We start from the raw sequence: 15,191 nt of genomic DNA on the forward strand, positions 1-15,191 counted from the left end.
AGCCTTCTTCTCTCAACTCGTCAAAGTCATTCTCCGTGCAGCTTCGTTCCGTTGCTGGTGAGGAGCTGCGTTCCTTTGGAGGAGGAGAGGCGCTCTGCTTTTTAGAGTTTCCAGTTTTTCTGCTATGTTTTTTCCCCATCTTTGTGGTTTTATCTACTTTTGGTCTTTGATGATGGTGACGTACAGATGGGTTTTTGGTGTGGATGACCTTTCTGTTTGTTAGTTTTCCTTCTAATAGACAGAACCCTCAGCTGCAAGTCTGTTGGAATTTGCTAGAGGTCCATTCCAGACCCTGTTTGCCTGGGTATCAGCAGCAGTGGCTGCCGAAGAGTGGTGGCTGTAGAACAGCGGATATTGGTGACCCGCAAATGCTGCTGCCTGTTTGTTCCTCTGGAAGTTTTGTCTCAGAGGAGTACCCGGCCATGTGAGGTGTCAGTCTGCCCCTCCTGGGGGGTGCCTCCCAGTTACACTGCTCAGGGGTCAGGGACCCACTTGAGGAGGCAGTCTGCCCGTTCTCAGATCTCCAGCTGTGTGCTGGGAGAACCACTACTCTCTTCAAAGCTGTCAGACAGGGACATTTAAGTCTGCAGAGGTTACTGCTGTCTTTTTGTTTGTCTGTGCCCTGCCCCTAGAGGTGGAGCCTACAGAGGCAGGCAGGCCTCCTTGAGCTGTGGTGGGCTCCACCCAGTTCAGGCTTCCCGGCTGCTTAGTTTACCTAATCAAGCCTGGGCAATGGTGGGTGCCCCTCCCCCAGCCTCACTGCCACCTTGCAGTTTGATCTCAGACTGCTGTGCTAGCAATCAGTGAGACTCCGTGGGCGTAGGACCCTCCAAGCCAGGTGCAGGATATAATCTCCTGGTGTGCCATTTTTTAAGCCTGTTGGAAAAGCACAGTATTAGGGTGGGAGTGACCCAATTTTCCAGGTGTCACCCCTTTCTTTGATTAGGAAAGGGAACTCCCTGACCCCTTGCGCTTCCCGAGTGAGGAAATGCCTCGCCCTGCTTCGGCTTGCACACGGTGCGCTGCACCCACTGTCCTGCACCTACTGTCTGGCACTCCCTAGTGAGATGAACCCAGTACCTCAGATGGAAATGCAGAAATCACCGTCTTCTGCGTCGCTCACGCTGGGAGCTGTAGACCAGAGCTGTTCCTATTCGGCCATCTTGGCTCCACCCTCTTGTTGTTTGTTTTCTTATTGAATTTTGAGAATTCTTTTTTCAGTTTCATTTTTTATTCACAAAATATTTTCTCATATTCATTGTCTTTAATCTTTGCAACATCCTGCAAACATTGTTGTAATATTAATTTTACAAAGTCAGAGCAGTAAAAATTAAAAATGTAGTCTCCAAAGCTAACAGTCTGGGTTCAAATTCTGGGTTTGTCACTTATTTGCCGTATTAACTTTAGCAGGTTGACTTCCCTGAACCTTGATATCCTCAACTATGAAATCATACTCATATAAAACCATAATTCTCAGCAAATTATCACAAGGACAGAATACTGAACACCGCATGTTCTCACTCATAGGTGGAATTGAAAAATGAGAACGCTTGGACACAAGGCAGGGAACATCACACACTGGGGCCTTTGGGGGAGTGGGGGGCTGGGGGAGAGATAACATTAGGAGAAATACCTAATGTAAATGACGAGTTGATGGGTGCAGCAAACCAACATGGCACATGTATACCTATGTAACAAACCTGCACGTTGTGCATGTGTATCCTAGAACTTAAAAAAAAAAAAGAAAAAAAACATAACAACACTTGCTGAGTGCTTACTATGTATCAGGCATGGTTCAGAGTATTTTAAACACATCTTAACTCATTTCATCCTCACCACAGTCTATGAGTTTTGAGAATTCTTTATACATTCTAGATACAAGTTCTTTGTGCAATATTTGATGTGCAAGTACTTTCTCAAGTCTGGGGCTTCTATTTTCATTCTCTTAACAGTGTATTTTGCAGAACAAAACGTTTTTATTTTAAGAAAGGAATATTTTGTCACTTTTTTTTCTCTGATGGATTGCTTTTGGTGTCATGTCTTAAGAATTCATTACCAAACCAAGACGACATAAACTTTTTTTTCCCAAAAGTTTTATCATTCTGGATTTTAAGTTTGTATCTACGATCTACCTTTAGTTAATATTTTTATAAGCTGTGAGATTTAGGTCAAAGTTCATTGCTTTTGGTATATGGATGTCCAGTTGTTCCAGTATCATTTGTTGAAATATGATCTTGTTACTGTCCTGCTCAAAAACTTTCAGTGCTTTCCCCATTGCACTTAGAGTAAAATCCAAACTCCTTTTGTATGGTCTGTAAAGCATACTGCTCTCATGCCTACTTATTTCTGAAACCTCATTTTGTGTTGTATTCCCTTTTGTCTGTCAGACTTCAGCCTCCCTGGCTTCTCTTTTCTGTGAATTCTCAACACTCTTTTCCAATGTAGAGCCTTTGCACAAGTGTGTGTCCTCAACCTGAAATATTTTTCCATTATGTTGTTCAATAGTTGCCTTATACTGGTTCCCCTAAGTTTATTTTTTATTCTCTCCTCTGGCATTCTGCCCTTTATAGTTATCTCTAAACTAATCATTCGTTGTCTGGATTTCCCATGAAACTGTAAGATCCGTGAGGCTGTGTTTGCAGTGTCCAGTACTGTGCCTATCCTCATAAAACTTGCTATCTAGTGCTGAGATGTACAACTAAACGAGAAACTACAATACTACAAGAAACTGCACCATTCTGCATAAATGCCATTTAAGTTCATTCACTATTTCTACATGGACTAAAATGTTTTTCCCCTCTATATTTTGTATACTTGACTCCTTCTCACCACTCAAGAAACAGTTCCGTCTTCCCTCTCTGAGAAGTTCCTCCTGGTGCCCAGTTCGGAAGAGCTCTTCCTCCCTGCTTTCTACTCTCATACTGACACTCTCCACTTTGCCTTGAGATCACAGAGACTGACTTAGCTCTTCTCCTGGAAAATTAAAAGCTTGCTGAGAGTGGGATCCAAATTGCATTCAGCTTGTGTCTCCCTCAGTACACAGACTAGCTCATTTTATTCAATTAACTCATTTTCTGATTTCTAGAATACAGTCATGTGTTTAGCTATGGGTCCATCTTACCATTGGAAGCTAACAGAGCTGATTTTCAGAACAAAAAAAGAAAAAAAGGCCAAACTTCAAATCATATCTCATATTTGCACAGCCAACACAGGCCATTAGCGTTTTAATAAATAGCAAAGACATAAAACGTTTTCTTTTAACATATGCTGGGACTCGACTGGTCTCTGTTGCTTTATTTCCCCAACTGGCTCAATATAATAGTCTTATAAAAGTGACAGAAAAACCATATACCATGTTACCTTAGAGGGATGACTGAGACGGTTACAAAAATAGGAAGACTCAGATGCCAAATAAAACATGGGATGTTTGGCAAAACCTTAGCATGAACATATGTACCTAGTCCAGGCGCTCTAAACTTACCGGCTGTATTAAAAAGAAGTTGGTCCTGCCCTGTTTTGTGATGTAAAGCTGTGTGTGTGTTTGCGTGTGTCTTGTTTCATTGGAGTGAAAGCAAATCATTTTGACTGAATAGTGACAAATATTAATTCATAAAATAGTTTTTAGACTGGAAAAATATTTGATAATGGATCCAAATATGAAAATAATGAAATATAAAAGTCAACGTAGTACCTTATAAACTGTAGAAATTATATCTGAGCTGTCAGTTCTAGTCCTTCAAAAACCCTGTCCTCTTTGAGTGAGAGATGCGTCCCTATAGAACATCCTGTCCTCAGTTGGAAGGCTTGGCCTTAAGGGCTTATTAGTTAGTGGGAACAGAGCAAACTTTCTTTATATCTTACCACACAGTGCTGGTCTTAGTATAGTCTTGTGTCTGATTTATGAATTTCTACTGGAATGAATTTTCCACAAATATATGATGGAGAACTGTGTAGCCTTGACATTCATTCTGCCCATGAATGTCTTTAGTGTTAGCAGCTGGCATCCAGGCATATTCCAGTGACTCACCAACCAAAGCTATATGTTGCCTTCTCTGCGTTTGAAAAGGGGCAGGGGGTGGACCACAGAACACTAATCAGATTCTAAAGTTGCCTTCATGTTTACTTAATATTTCTACACTGCTCAGAGGAAGCCAATATCAGCAATATTCTTTTTGAGATGACAAAACCTTGAAACTTTTTTGGTTATTTTTATAGCAATAGAGTTTTTGTTGACTTAGTGTTGATTTTTCTGTTTTCTCTTTCTTATTTGACATTAGGGCAACTCTTACCATAGATTAACTGCTCTTCAGGGCACATCAGACTAAGATTTCTACCATGTTGATGATTCGTGTTTACTTTTTAAGTGTAATGAATATTGTGTATTACTTGTTTTTTTTAATTCTGGTGAGGAAATACCACCAAGTGCTGTTCGGTGTTTTTCCTCTTTTGATGTGTTTGTGGAAAACTGGTGTAACCAAAAAAGCACATTAGAGGAGTTCAAAATGGCCCTTTAAAGAGTGATGGTTTGTATGAAATGGATAGATTATGATTTTAGTGGAAATTTTCCCATTTTGACTTCATCCTTTGTAAAACACCTAAATATATGAGAGTCACTGCATTTGACTTCTTTTTTGTTGTGTATTAGTAGTGATTTGAAGCAAGCCTTTACCGTACGGCTAAAAGAAGAATTGAATTTTCTTAGCTATGCCATAAAAGTAATTACCTGCCAGATAAAAGGGGACCTCATGTTATAAATAGTTGAAACTTCAACATTTTGTTTTAAATCTTCATTTTCTAATACGTGAAATTATCTGAACTAATCTGTATGGTGTAGGTTCAGTTATGTCTCAGCTTCAGATATATCAGTTGTATATATGTTAACCCACAAAAAGAATATGATTTTGAAAGCCATAAGAATCCGTATCTGTGTCTTGTACAGGAAGACAGGAAGGCTGAAATGGAAAGATGCTTGTAGACTCTAACTCATTGTCTCATGAAAGTCAGTCCTCTTCATGCTGTGGCCAGGGAGCAGTGAGGGTTGTGGTGCTCAGGGTAGGGAATTGGAGAGGAGAAAGGTGCATTATTTCCTGAGTCATCTTGTTTCACTTTCTGCCTAGCTCTCAATCCCAACACACACCATAGGCGTGTGCACACGTGTACACACACACACACACACACGCACACGTATACTAGACATTTTCCTTCCCCATCCTTTTAGGCCCTGGAGTAATAAATTACTCTGCTGGAGAGGACTGGTAAATTCAAATTTACCACTCCTTCCATTCAGAATATCTGAAAGAAATATATACTTTTCCCCTCACATCAAAAAAGACAGAACTTTTTGTGACTAAAAGTTAATTTCTTAAGCCAAAAGAAAATTTCTGGAAGCAGTCACTCAGGAAGAGTTTCCTAAAACGTTCATATGCTAAGATGGTAAACGATGGGATTTGTTGTCCCTTTGTTAGCAGGAAAGCATGATCTTGAGCAGCTTCAGGTCCATCAAGATCTTTCCCAAGTGAGAATGCAATGGACTTCTCTGGCTGTAAGTTGTCAGTTGCCTCTGCTGTCATTGGAGAGAAAGAAACCAATCACCTGCTCGTGTTTTTTCAAATTACAAAATCCATTCTTACGTTGCAAAAAAACAGGCTGCTGCTGATTTTGGCTCACAGGCCGTAGTTTGGATCCCTTATCTATTCAGTATACCAAGTATCTGTTCATATCAATATATTATTCTTGATTATATGCAATGACTACATTCTTGATTATAGTCAATGGATATATTCTTATTTTCAACATTTTAAGGAATGTTTAATTTGTAAAAAGTTAAAAGTCACAGAATGGTTTACCATTTTTATGAATAAAAAGAGAATTTCAGGATTTCATATGAATGTTTTTAGTTTATGCTAATTTAATAATACACTTTTAAAGAATTCATTTTCTAATTTTTCAGTGATTTAGCATGTTTTCAGATTTTATCACCAATATCATCAAATGACTCATTTGCCAAATTTACCATTTTCCCCAAACTTATATCTTTGAACTCTGATAAAGCTTAATGACTTAGAGTGGATTGAAATATTTTAACAGTTTTTGAAGATACTTAGGATATATTGTGCTTGGCCAATTTTTCTATTAACATTTTAAGAAAGGTTCCATTTGTCTGTACCCCGGGTCCCTTACTGCTGCAGCTGAATTGAGCAGGGGACAAGAGAGGGGAACTTGTGATGGGGGAAATAAACAAAGGAGAGCCAGCATCCAGCACAGCTTGGGCTACCAACCCCTGAAGTTGGGTTGGGAGGAAACTGGAGTCCATGAGAGAAGGAGATGAGGAGCTAAGCAGGTGTCTGAAGCCCTCAGGACTCTGAAATCCTTCCTTCTTACAATAGTCTTAAAATCTGCCAACTCAGCATACTGCAAATTTTATGAATAGCTTAAAGAAACAGGTTTTTGGTAAATCAGTATATTTGGATAATTTGACAAATTGATACTTTGATTCACGTTCATTCAGTCCATTTGTCTCCTGGCAAGTTGGCTTTTGGAAAATTTCATATTAGTAGATTGACTTGGGAAGTTGGTATGCTTCCATACTGAAAAGCAGTGGCTTTCCAGAAGCAAAACTAAGAATGAGCCAGGAGTGGGTCAAGATTGCATCCTTCCTAGAAACAATAGTGTGCACAAACTACCTGGTAAAGTTGGTAATAGCTCATAGTTATCTGCAGTTCATTCTGTGGAGGATGTTAGTGGGTTAACTTGTGGTGTGAATATAAAGTGATGGAACTGATCTTAACATATGAGCCTATCAATTTCAAAGACATACACATTTTGGTAATAGAGACAAATGGAGGCATCACATGCCTCTATCAAAACATTTCATGTACCCCATAAATATATACACCTACTGTGCACACACAAAAATCAAAATAAAAAATAAAAATAAACAAATTAGGGCATATTGGACATGTGGCATGACAAAATCAAGGCATTTCTGGCTGGAATTAAACAAAACTAGAGATTATTTTACTACTCCCTAGTGGTGGCACAACTATTGCCCTTACTGGTGTAAGGAGTTAGCAGACTGGGTTCATATTCTGGCTTTGTCACTTACTAGTTGTGAACTTATATGTTATTCACGTTATAAAGCTTTATTTTCCTCATCTATAAAGTGGAGATTATAACAGAACATATGTCATTGAGTTATTGTAGGACTCAGAAAGGTAATATGTGTAAGATACAGACGCCATGGTAAGAACCTGGTAAATGATAGTGTCTTTTCTGTCAGTCAGAGATGAGATTGGTTGTGGGTAGGGAATATGGTTAGTTAGCAATTACCTTAAGATTACTGAGGGTGATGATGAAGCATTCACTTCAAGTTACTGATATTCTGAACCGATCAAAATTACATCCATTGACTATCTGCCTTTAGCCAAGATTCCTAAAATGAACCAAATTCATCTTCAAATAATGTAAATCTATTAAGACGACTATCTCCAATTATTTATTTAGTAAAAGGTGGCTATATTGAAAGAGAAGGACCTATCAAATATTTAGAAGGCAGTGTAGTTATTTTGTATTCGGAAGGATCAGTATTTGTACATTGATTCAGAAGATATTTACAAGTGTACATTGTATGCAGAGCCCTGTAGCCACAGAACACGCTTCTCTTCTCCCCCTCAAAGGAGGGTATTGGTCTAGGTGATCTACAGCAATAGCAACATTCCCAACTCTCTCAGTGCAGTTTCAAGTCACAAAACCCAAGCTCTTGATCCCTAGTCTGCTCATCTTAACACTAGAGCACCTGCTTCTTGGCTCCAAAGGAATAGAGAAATGATAGCGCATGCAGAACTCATCTTGCAGGAAGACGTTTCCTAGGAGAGAGAATTAAAATTACAAAACAACAATTGTAAAGCAAATTACAGTATTATACCTCTCAAATCTATAGTTAAGTGGAATAGAAACTTAGAGACATAGGGTGGTCAGTGAAAGAATGGCTAATGAGGTCATTTGAACTCACCACACTTATGGGGACTCTACAGATTACAACGTACTTTTTCTTTTTTTTTTAATTTTTCAGAATTTTGTTTTCACTTTTTGCATGTGGAGTTGAGAAAAATATTTTTTCCAGCTTTATTTAGGTATAATTGACCAATATGGAGGGTATGTGACCCCAGCTTCTGTTCACCTTCCATGGCATGCCTAGAATACTGAATAAAATAGTGGGAGGCTGGGGCAAAGAGAGGCTGTTTCAGGCTTAATTCCCAGGGAGACACTTAACAGGAATCCTCTTCTAAGAACGTAATGACACTTGAGGCGAGGTATGCTTTGGAGCTGCTAGTATCTAGTTATCAAGGATGGCTGAGATGCAGTTGGATTTGAAGGAAAAGTTGATACCTGATGCTTGACTCAAGATTTTACATTTCAGACAGGGCATGGTAGTGGGCTTCCTCTGAGAGCCTGTAGACTAGCCTTGGTTAGAGTAACCTTAAAAATTAGCTCCATAAACTTTGTTCATAACCTGCAACCAAGAAGGGAAATCTGGTTTTCTTTCCTTCCATCACTTCAGATTATATCATCTCAGCTGTAAATTAAATAGGGAGAGACATTTAGGATTATATTTTTACTGTCATCAGTTTCCTGACTCTCTGCCACAACTGTTCAAAACACACCTTAATTTGTACTCCATTGACGTATGAAAGGACAGTATTCATTTGACATCTTTTTCATATTTACAGTTTCATTTATACAGCAAGTAGAAGTAGATGATATTTTAAGCCAAGAACAACCTTGCATTAAAGTAATTCAACAGTGTTGAGCACTTTACCAATGGATATCAAACTTCGGTAAAATATTTAAAATGAAGAGAGGAGAAACAAGAAGGGCTCAATTTAAGAGTAATATTTTGAGATTTTACATAATGAGACAGAGGTACTTTTCTTTGTAGAATTAGGTGTTCTTTTTATGTAACTACAACTGGCAAAGTATTCTTTGATCTTTCTCCTTATTTTTAAAAATTAAGTGATACAATTTGGAAAAAGAAAGTTGTGCTTGTATCTGTTCCTAACCAAAGGCCAGCAGTAGATATGGCTGCAAACCCTCTGTTACATGTTATATCCCATATCCTGAGCCCGAACTCATTATTTACATGCACAAACTAGTTAGGTATTAAATATTCCCTAATGTTTTTATTTAAAATTGTAAGTGCTTCCCTGTGACTTTTAATTGTGAGGTGTTTTGTTTTGTTTTATTTTGTTTTCAGGTCTCCCTCTGTCGTCTAGGCTGGGGTGCATTGGCGTGATCACAGCTCACTGCAGCCTTGACCTCCCCGGCTCAAGTGATCCTCCCACTTCAGCCTCCTGAATAGCTGTGACCACTGGTGTGCACCGCCACATCTGACTTATTTTTTATTTTTTCTAGAGATGGGATCTCACTGCATTGTCCTGGCTGGTCTCAAACTCCTGGGCTCAAGTGATCCTCCCACCTTGGCCTCCCAGAGTGCCTGTGACTTTTATGTTCTACTTCAAATATTTGCCATTTATATTGGCTTATGGAGAGGCACAAAATGTAAATTCACTGAATAATTTGGAAAATATTTACTTTTATTTATATTCTTGATATTTAAGTCGGTGGATTTTAAACAAAACATATTTGCTTCACAATATATTGCTGGCAAAGAGTTTTGTCCAGTAAAACTTACTGCATCCTTTAATACAGCACTGTCCAGTAAAACTTTCTGTGATGATTGCAGTGGCCTATAATCTGCTTCATCCAACACAGTAGCCACTAGCTACGGAGCACTTGAAATGTGGCTACTGTGACTGAAGACTATATTTTAAATTGTATTTAATTTAAATTAACTTAAAGTTTGATTTAGCCACATGTGCCTAGTGACTGCCATATTGGACAATGCAGCAAGCAATACATTCTTATGTTGTTTATCTCAGATATAAAGTTATGCACTATTTAGAAGCCAATATAAAGGTATTAGATTGCTTTTAAGGAACAAATAGAAGCTCCAGCTTGTCCATTAAAATAATTTTGTCAATCTAAGCAGACTTGGGATGAAGGATGTGAAAACATTTTGATTGAATTGACTACTAAGTTTTATCTGTTTATTCCTTTATTTACTTAGCAAATATCCATTAAGCACATAGCAATTGCTCTCCATTGTGTGAAGTGCCTGGGATACAAGAAGTTTAAAGCATGTTCGTTGCCTTGAAGAAATTCGCCAGGTAGAAAAAGTAGATAGAAAGTAATAAGATGTAAGGAAGGGATCCAGTTTCAGCTTTCTACATATGGCTAGCCAGTTTTCCCAGCACCATTTATTAAATAGGGAATCCTTTCCCCATTTCTTGTTTTTGTCAAAGATCAGATAGTTGTAGATACACGACATTGTTTCTGAGGGCTCTGTTCTGTTCCATTGATCTATGTCTCTGTTGTGGTACCAGTACCATGCTGTTTTGGTTACTGTAGCCTTGTAGTATAGTTTGAAGTCAGGTAGCGTGATGCCTCCAGCTTTGTTCTTTTGGCTTAGGATTGACTTGGCGATGAGGGCTCTTTTTTGGTTCCATATGAACTTTAGAGTAGTTTTTTCCAATTCTGTGAAGAAAGTCATTGGTAGCTTGATGGGGATGGCATTGAATCTATAAATTACCTTGGGCAGTATGGCCATTTTCATGATATTGATTCTTCCTACCCATGAGCATGGAATGCTCTTCCATTTTTTTGTATCCTCTTTTATTTCATTGAGCAGTGGTTTGTAGTTCTCCTTGAAGAGGTCCTTCACATCCTTTGTAAGTTGGGTTCCTAGGTATTTTATTCTCTTTGAAGCAATTGTGAATGGGAGTTCACCCATGATGTGGCTCTCTGTTTGTCTGTTATTGGTGTATAAGAATGCTTGTGATTTTTGTACATTGATTTTGTATCCTGAGACTTTGCTGAAGTTGCTTATCAGCTTAAGGAGATTTTGGGCTGAGACAATGGGGTTTTCTAGATATACAATCATGTCATCTACAAACAGGGACAATTTGACTTCCTCTTTTCCTAATTGAATACCCTTTATTTCCTTGTCCTACCTGATTGCCCTGGCCAGAACTTCCAGCACTATGTTGAATAGGAGTGGTGAGAGAGGGCATCCCTGTCTTGTGCCAGTTTTCAAAGGGAATGCTCCCAGTTTTTGCCCATTCAGTATGATATTGGCTGTGGGTTTGTCATAGACAGCTCTTATTATTTTGAGAGACGTCCCATCAATACCTAATTTATTGAGAGTTTTTAGCATGAAGCGTTGTTGAATTTTGTCAAAGGCCTTTTCTGCATCTATTGAGATAATCATGTGGTTTTTGTCTTTGGTTCTGTTTATATGCTGGATTACATTTATTGATTTGTGTATGTTGAACCAGCCTTGCATCCCAGGGATGAAGCCCACTTGATCATGGTGGATAAGCTTTTTGATGTGCTGCTGGATTCGGTTTGCCAGTATTTTATTGAGGATTTTTGCATCAATGTTCATCAAGGATATTGGTCTGAAATTCTCTTTTTTGGTTGTGTCCCTGCCAGGCTTTGGTATCAGGACGATGCTGGCCTCATAAAATGTGTTAGGGAGGGTTCCCTCTTTTTCTATCGATTGGAATAGTTTCAGAAGGAATGGTACCAGTTCCTCCTTGTACCTCTGGTAGAATTCGGCTGTGAATCCATCAGGTCCTGGACTCTTTTTGGTTGGTAAGTTATTGATTATTGCCACAATTTCAGAGCCTGTTATTGGTCTATTCAGAGATTCGACTTCTTCCTGGTTTAGTCTTGGGAGGGTGTATTTGTCGAGGAATTTATCCATTTCTTCTAGATTTTCTAGTTTATTTGCGTAGAGGTGTTTGTAGTATTCTCTGATGGTAGTTTGTATTTCTGTGGGATTGGTGGTGATATCCCCTTTTTCATTTTTTATTGCATCTATTTGATTCTTCTCTCTTTTCTTCCTTATTAGTCTTGCTAGCGGTCTATCAATTTTGTTGATCTTTTCAAAAAACCAGCTCTTGGATTCATTAATTTTTTGAAGGGTTTTTTGTGTCTCTATTTCCTTCAGTTCTGCTCTGATTTTAGTTATTTCTAGCCTTCTGCTAGCTTTTGAATGTGTTTGCTCTTGCTTTTCTAGTTCTTTTAATTGTGATGTTAATTCAAGATGGATTAAAGACTTACATGTTAGACCTAAAACCATAAAAACTCTAGAAGAAAACCTAGGCAATACCATTCAGGACATAGGCATGGGCAAGGACTTCATGTCTAAAACACCAAAAGCAATGGCAACAAAAGCCAAAATTGACAAATGGGATCTAATTAAACTAAAGAGCTTCTGCACAGCAAAAGAAACTACCATCAGAGTGAACAGGCAACCTACAGAATGGGAGAAAATTTTTGCAATCTACTTATCTGACAAAGGGCTAATATCCAGAATCTACAATGAACTCAAACAAATTTACAAGAAAAAAACAAACAACCCCATCAAAAAGTGGGCGAAGGACATGAACAGACACTTCTCAAAAGAAGACATTTATGCAGCCAAAAAACACATGAAAAAATGCTCATCACTGGCCATCTGAGAAATGCAACTCGAAACCACAATGAGATACCATCTCACACCAGTTAGAATGGCCATCATTAAAAAGTCAGGAAACAACAGGTGCTGGAGAGGATGTGGAGAAATAGGAACACTTTTACACTGTTGGTGGGACTGTAAACTAGTTCAACCATTGTGGAAGTCAGTGTGGTGATTCCTCAGGGATCTAGAACTAGAAATACCATTTGACCCAGCCATCCCATTACTGGGTATATACCCAAGGGACTATAAATCATGCTGCTATAAAGACACATGCACACGTATGTTTATTGCGGCACTATTCACAATAGCAAAGAGTTGGAACCAACCCAAATGTCCAACAACGATAGACTGGATTAAGAAAATGTGGCACATATACACCAGGGAATACTATGCAGCCATAAAAAAGGATGAGTTCATGTCCTTTGTAGGGACATGGATGAAACTGGAGACCATCATTCTCAGTAAACTATCGCAAGGACAAAAAACCAAACACCGCATGCTCTCACTCATAGGTGGGAATTGAACAATGAGAACTCATGGACACAGGAAGGGGAACATCACACTCCAGGGACTGTTGTGGGGTGGGGGGAGGGAGGAGGGACAGCATTAGGAGATACACCTATGCTAAATGATGAGTTAATGGGTGCAGCAAACCAACATGGCACATGTATACATATGTAACAAACCTGCACATTGTGCACATGTACCCTAAAACCTAAAGTATAATAATAAAAAAAAATGAAAGTAATAAGAAACATTCGTATAAGGCAGAAGAGAGTTGAGAAAGAGGGAAGAGTGTAGGATGACTTGTAGATTTCAGTCTTGAGTGACTGGGTGGAGGGTTGCACTATTCACGAAGTAGGAGACACTGGAGGGGGGAACAGGAGTCTATACCATGTTGAATTGAGGTTAGATATCCACATGCATGTGCTGAAGGCAGTTGGATATGTGGGTCTACAGCCTGGGAGGAGGTCTTGAGGTAGAGCTGTGGGAGTTACCCATAGTTGAAGCCAAGGGATACGCCATGGTCTGCAAGGCAGGTAATACAAAGAAATAACAGAACTCCAAGAGCAGCCCTGAAGAGGTACCAGCATTTATGATGTGAGAAAACATCCTATTAGACTAACGTGGCTTATAAATTTAGTCGGAGATTGAAAAATTATTTTAAAAATATATAATAATATAGGAATTTTGTTTTTAAATAATATGTGGGCAGATTTACAAGTGACTCCATTTATGTTTGTTTCATGGCACTGAAAATCAAATCAGTAAGAAATATTTTATATTTTACATGTTTCATATTTATTTTAATTAAATTAATGTTAACAACATAAAATTTTAATAAATATATTTCAATATATACTTTTTATATATTTTAAACATTCTATATTCGATATAGGCCAGTTATACATGCAAATGACTGACTTAACTCATTAACTAGTTGTTTTATTCTGTGTAAAGCAATACTTCCTAAATATTACACATTTTGGATATCCGAAATACATTTTTCAAGCTCTTAATTTTTTAGTGTTAGAAATAAATGATATAAATAAAATGGATTTTTGTTAAGGTCCTCTGAAATACAGAATGGAAAATTTATCTCCGTTGGATCAGAATTCACTTTTTGAAACCATGTGGCATAACCCAGGTTTTCTCTTAATTATGTGTCTTCTGAATATGCTTGGAAAGTTTTATAGGTATCATTTTGCCACTGTCTTGCTGCTCTGAGATCTTGTTTTTTATAATATTTATTATCAGACTTTAATTTCTCATTCTGTAGAGTAATAGGGGCTTTTCTAAAGAAAAACTCGTGAAAACAAAACACATTTCAATAACAGACTCTCAGTTATGAAATTTTTAAGGCTTGAAACACTATTATCAATATTAAAAATAAGATTCTCATTCATTCATATTTTCTCCCCCCCATATTTAATTGGTGAAAAGTAAGCTAGTATTTAGACTCTAGTGTGCCATGAAGCTGCATCTCACCTTGGGCATCGAAATTCTAATTTTGATAGAAATGAATTGTTAATGAGCCCCGAGAATGGAGAGTTTCTCTAATTACAGGAAACAAAATTAAATTGGGCCTAAAGGCATTTTTTTTGTAATTGCAGTTGATTTAAAAATTGAAAAAGAATATTCACTCATACACCTTGGCTTTAAAAATATTGGTTTGCTCCCCACTGTTAAAAAGGCATTGAGACCTGCAGCAAACTTCATTCTAATGAGGGCCCAGATGATTTTTTTTTGTAGATGTGCAGAACAACTTTGTGGGAAAATTGATACCTCAAAGATTAATGATGTTCTGTAGTAGGAAAAATAAAACAAATAGTTTTTATTTGAACCTTTTTATTGTATGATAGAAAATTTTGATTTAAATGGCAAGTGAGATATGCTTACCATCTCTCTTTTTACCTATTCATAGTAGCTCTCAAGGTCAAAGAGGACATACTAGCATGGAAGTCACGTATGTTGAACCTGCTGCTGCTGCTGCTGCTGCTGCTGCTGTCTCAAACGTATGTACATTGAGGACCATAGACTACAATCTTAGACCCTTATCCATGTGATGTTGATTATTTAGTTAATGTGTGTTACTAAGAAGTATGTC

General features: G+C 38.0%; 1 protein-coding gene across 3 annotated transcripts in view; it reads left to right on the forward strand.

Annotated features, from left to right (window-relative positions):
- Positions 1 to 15,191, forward strand: part of PASD1 (PAS domain containing repressor 1) — a 108,281-nt gene that overhangs the window by 71,107 nt on the left and 21,983 nt on the right. For all 3 annotated transcript variants that reach the window (XM_055267560.1, XM_055267558.2, XM_055267559.2), the window contains one exon: positions 15,009 to 15,099. In XM_055267560.1, the coding sequence (XP_055123535.1) occupies positions 15,009 to 15,099 (91 nt within the window). The remainder of the gene's footprint in view (positions 1 to 15,008; positions 15,100 to 15,191) is intronic.

Source organism: Symphalangus syndactylus, chromosome X (genome assembly GCF_028878055.3).
Source record: "Symphalangus syndactylus isolate Jambi chromosome X, NHGRI_mSymSyn1-v2.1_pri, whole genome shotgun sequence".
Taxonomy (NCBI): Eukaryota; Metazoa; Chordata; class Mammalia; order Primates; family Hylobatidae; genus Symphalangus; species Symphalangus syndactylus.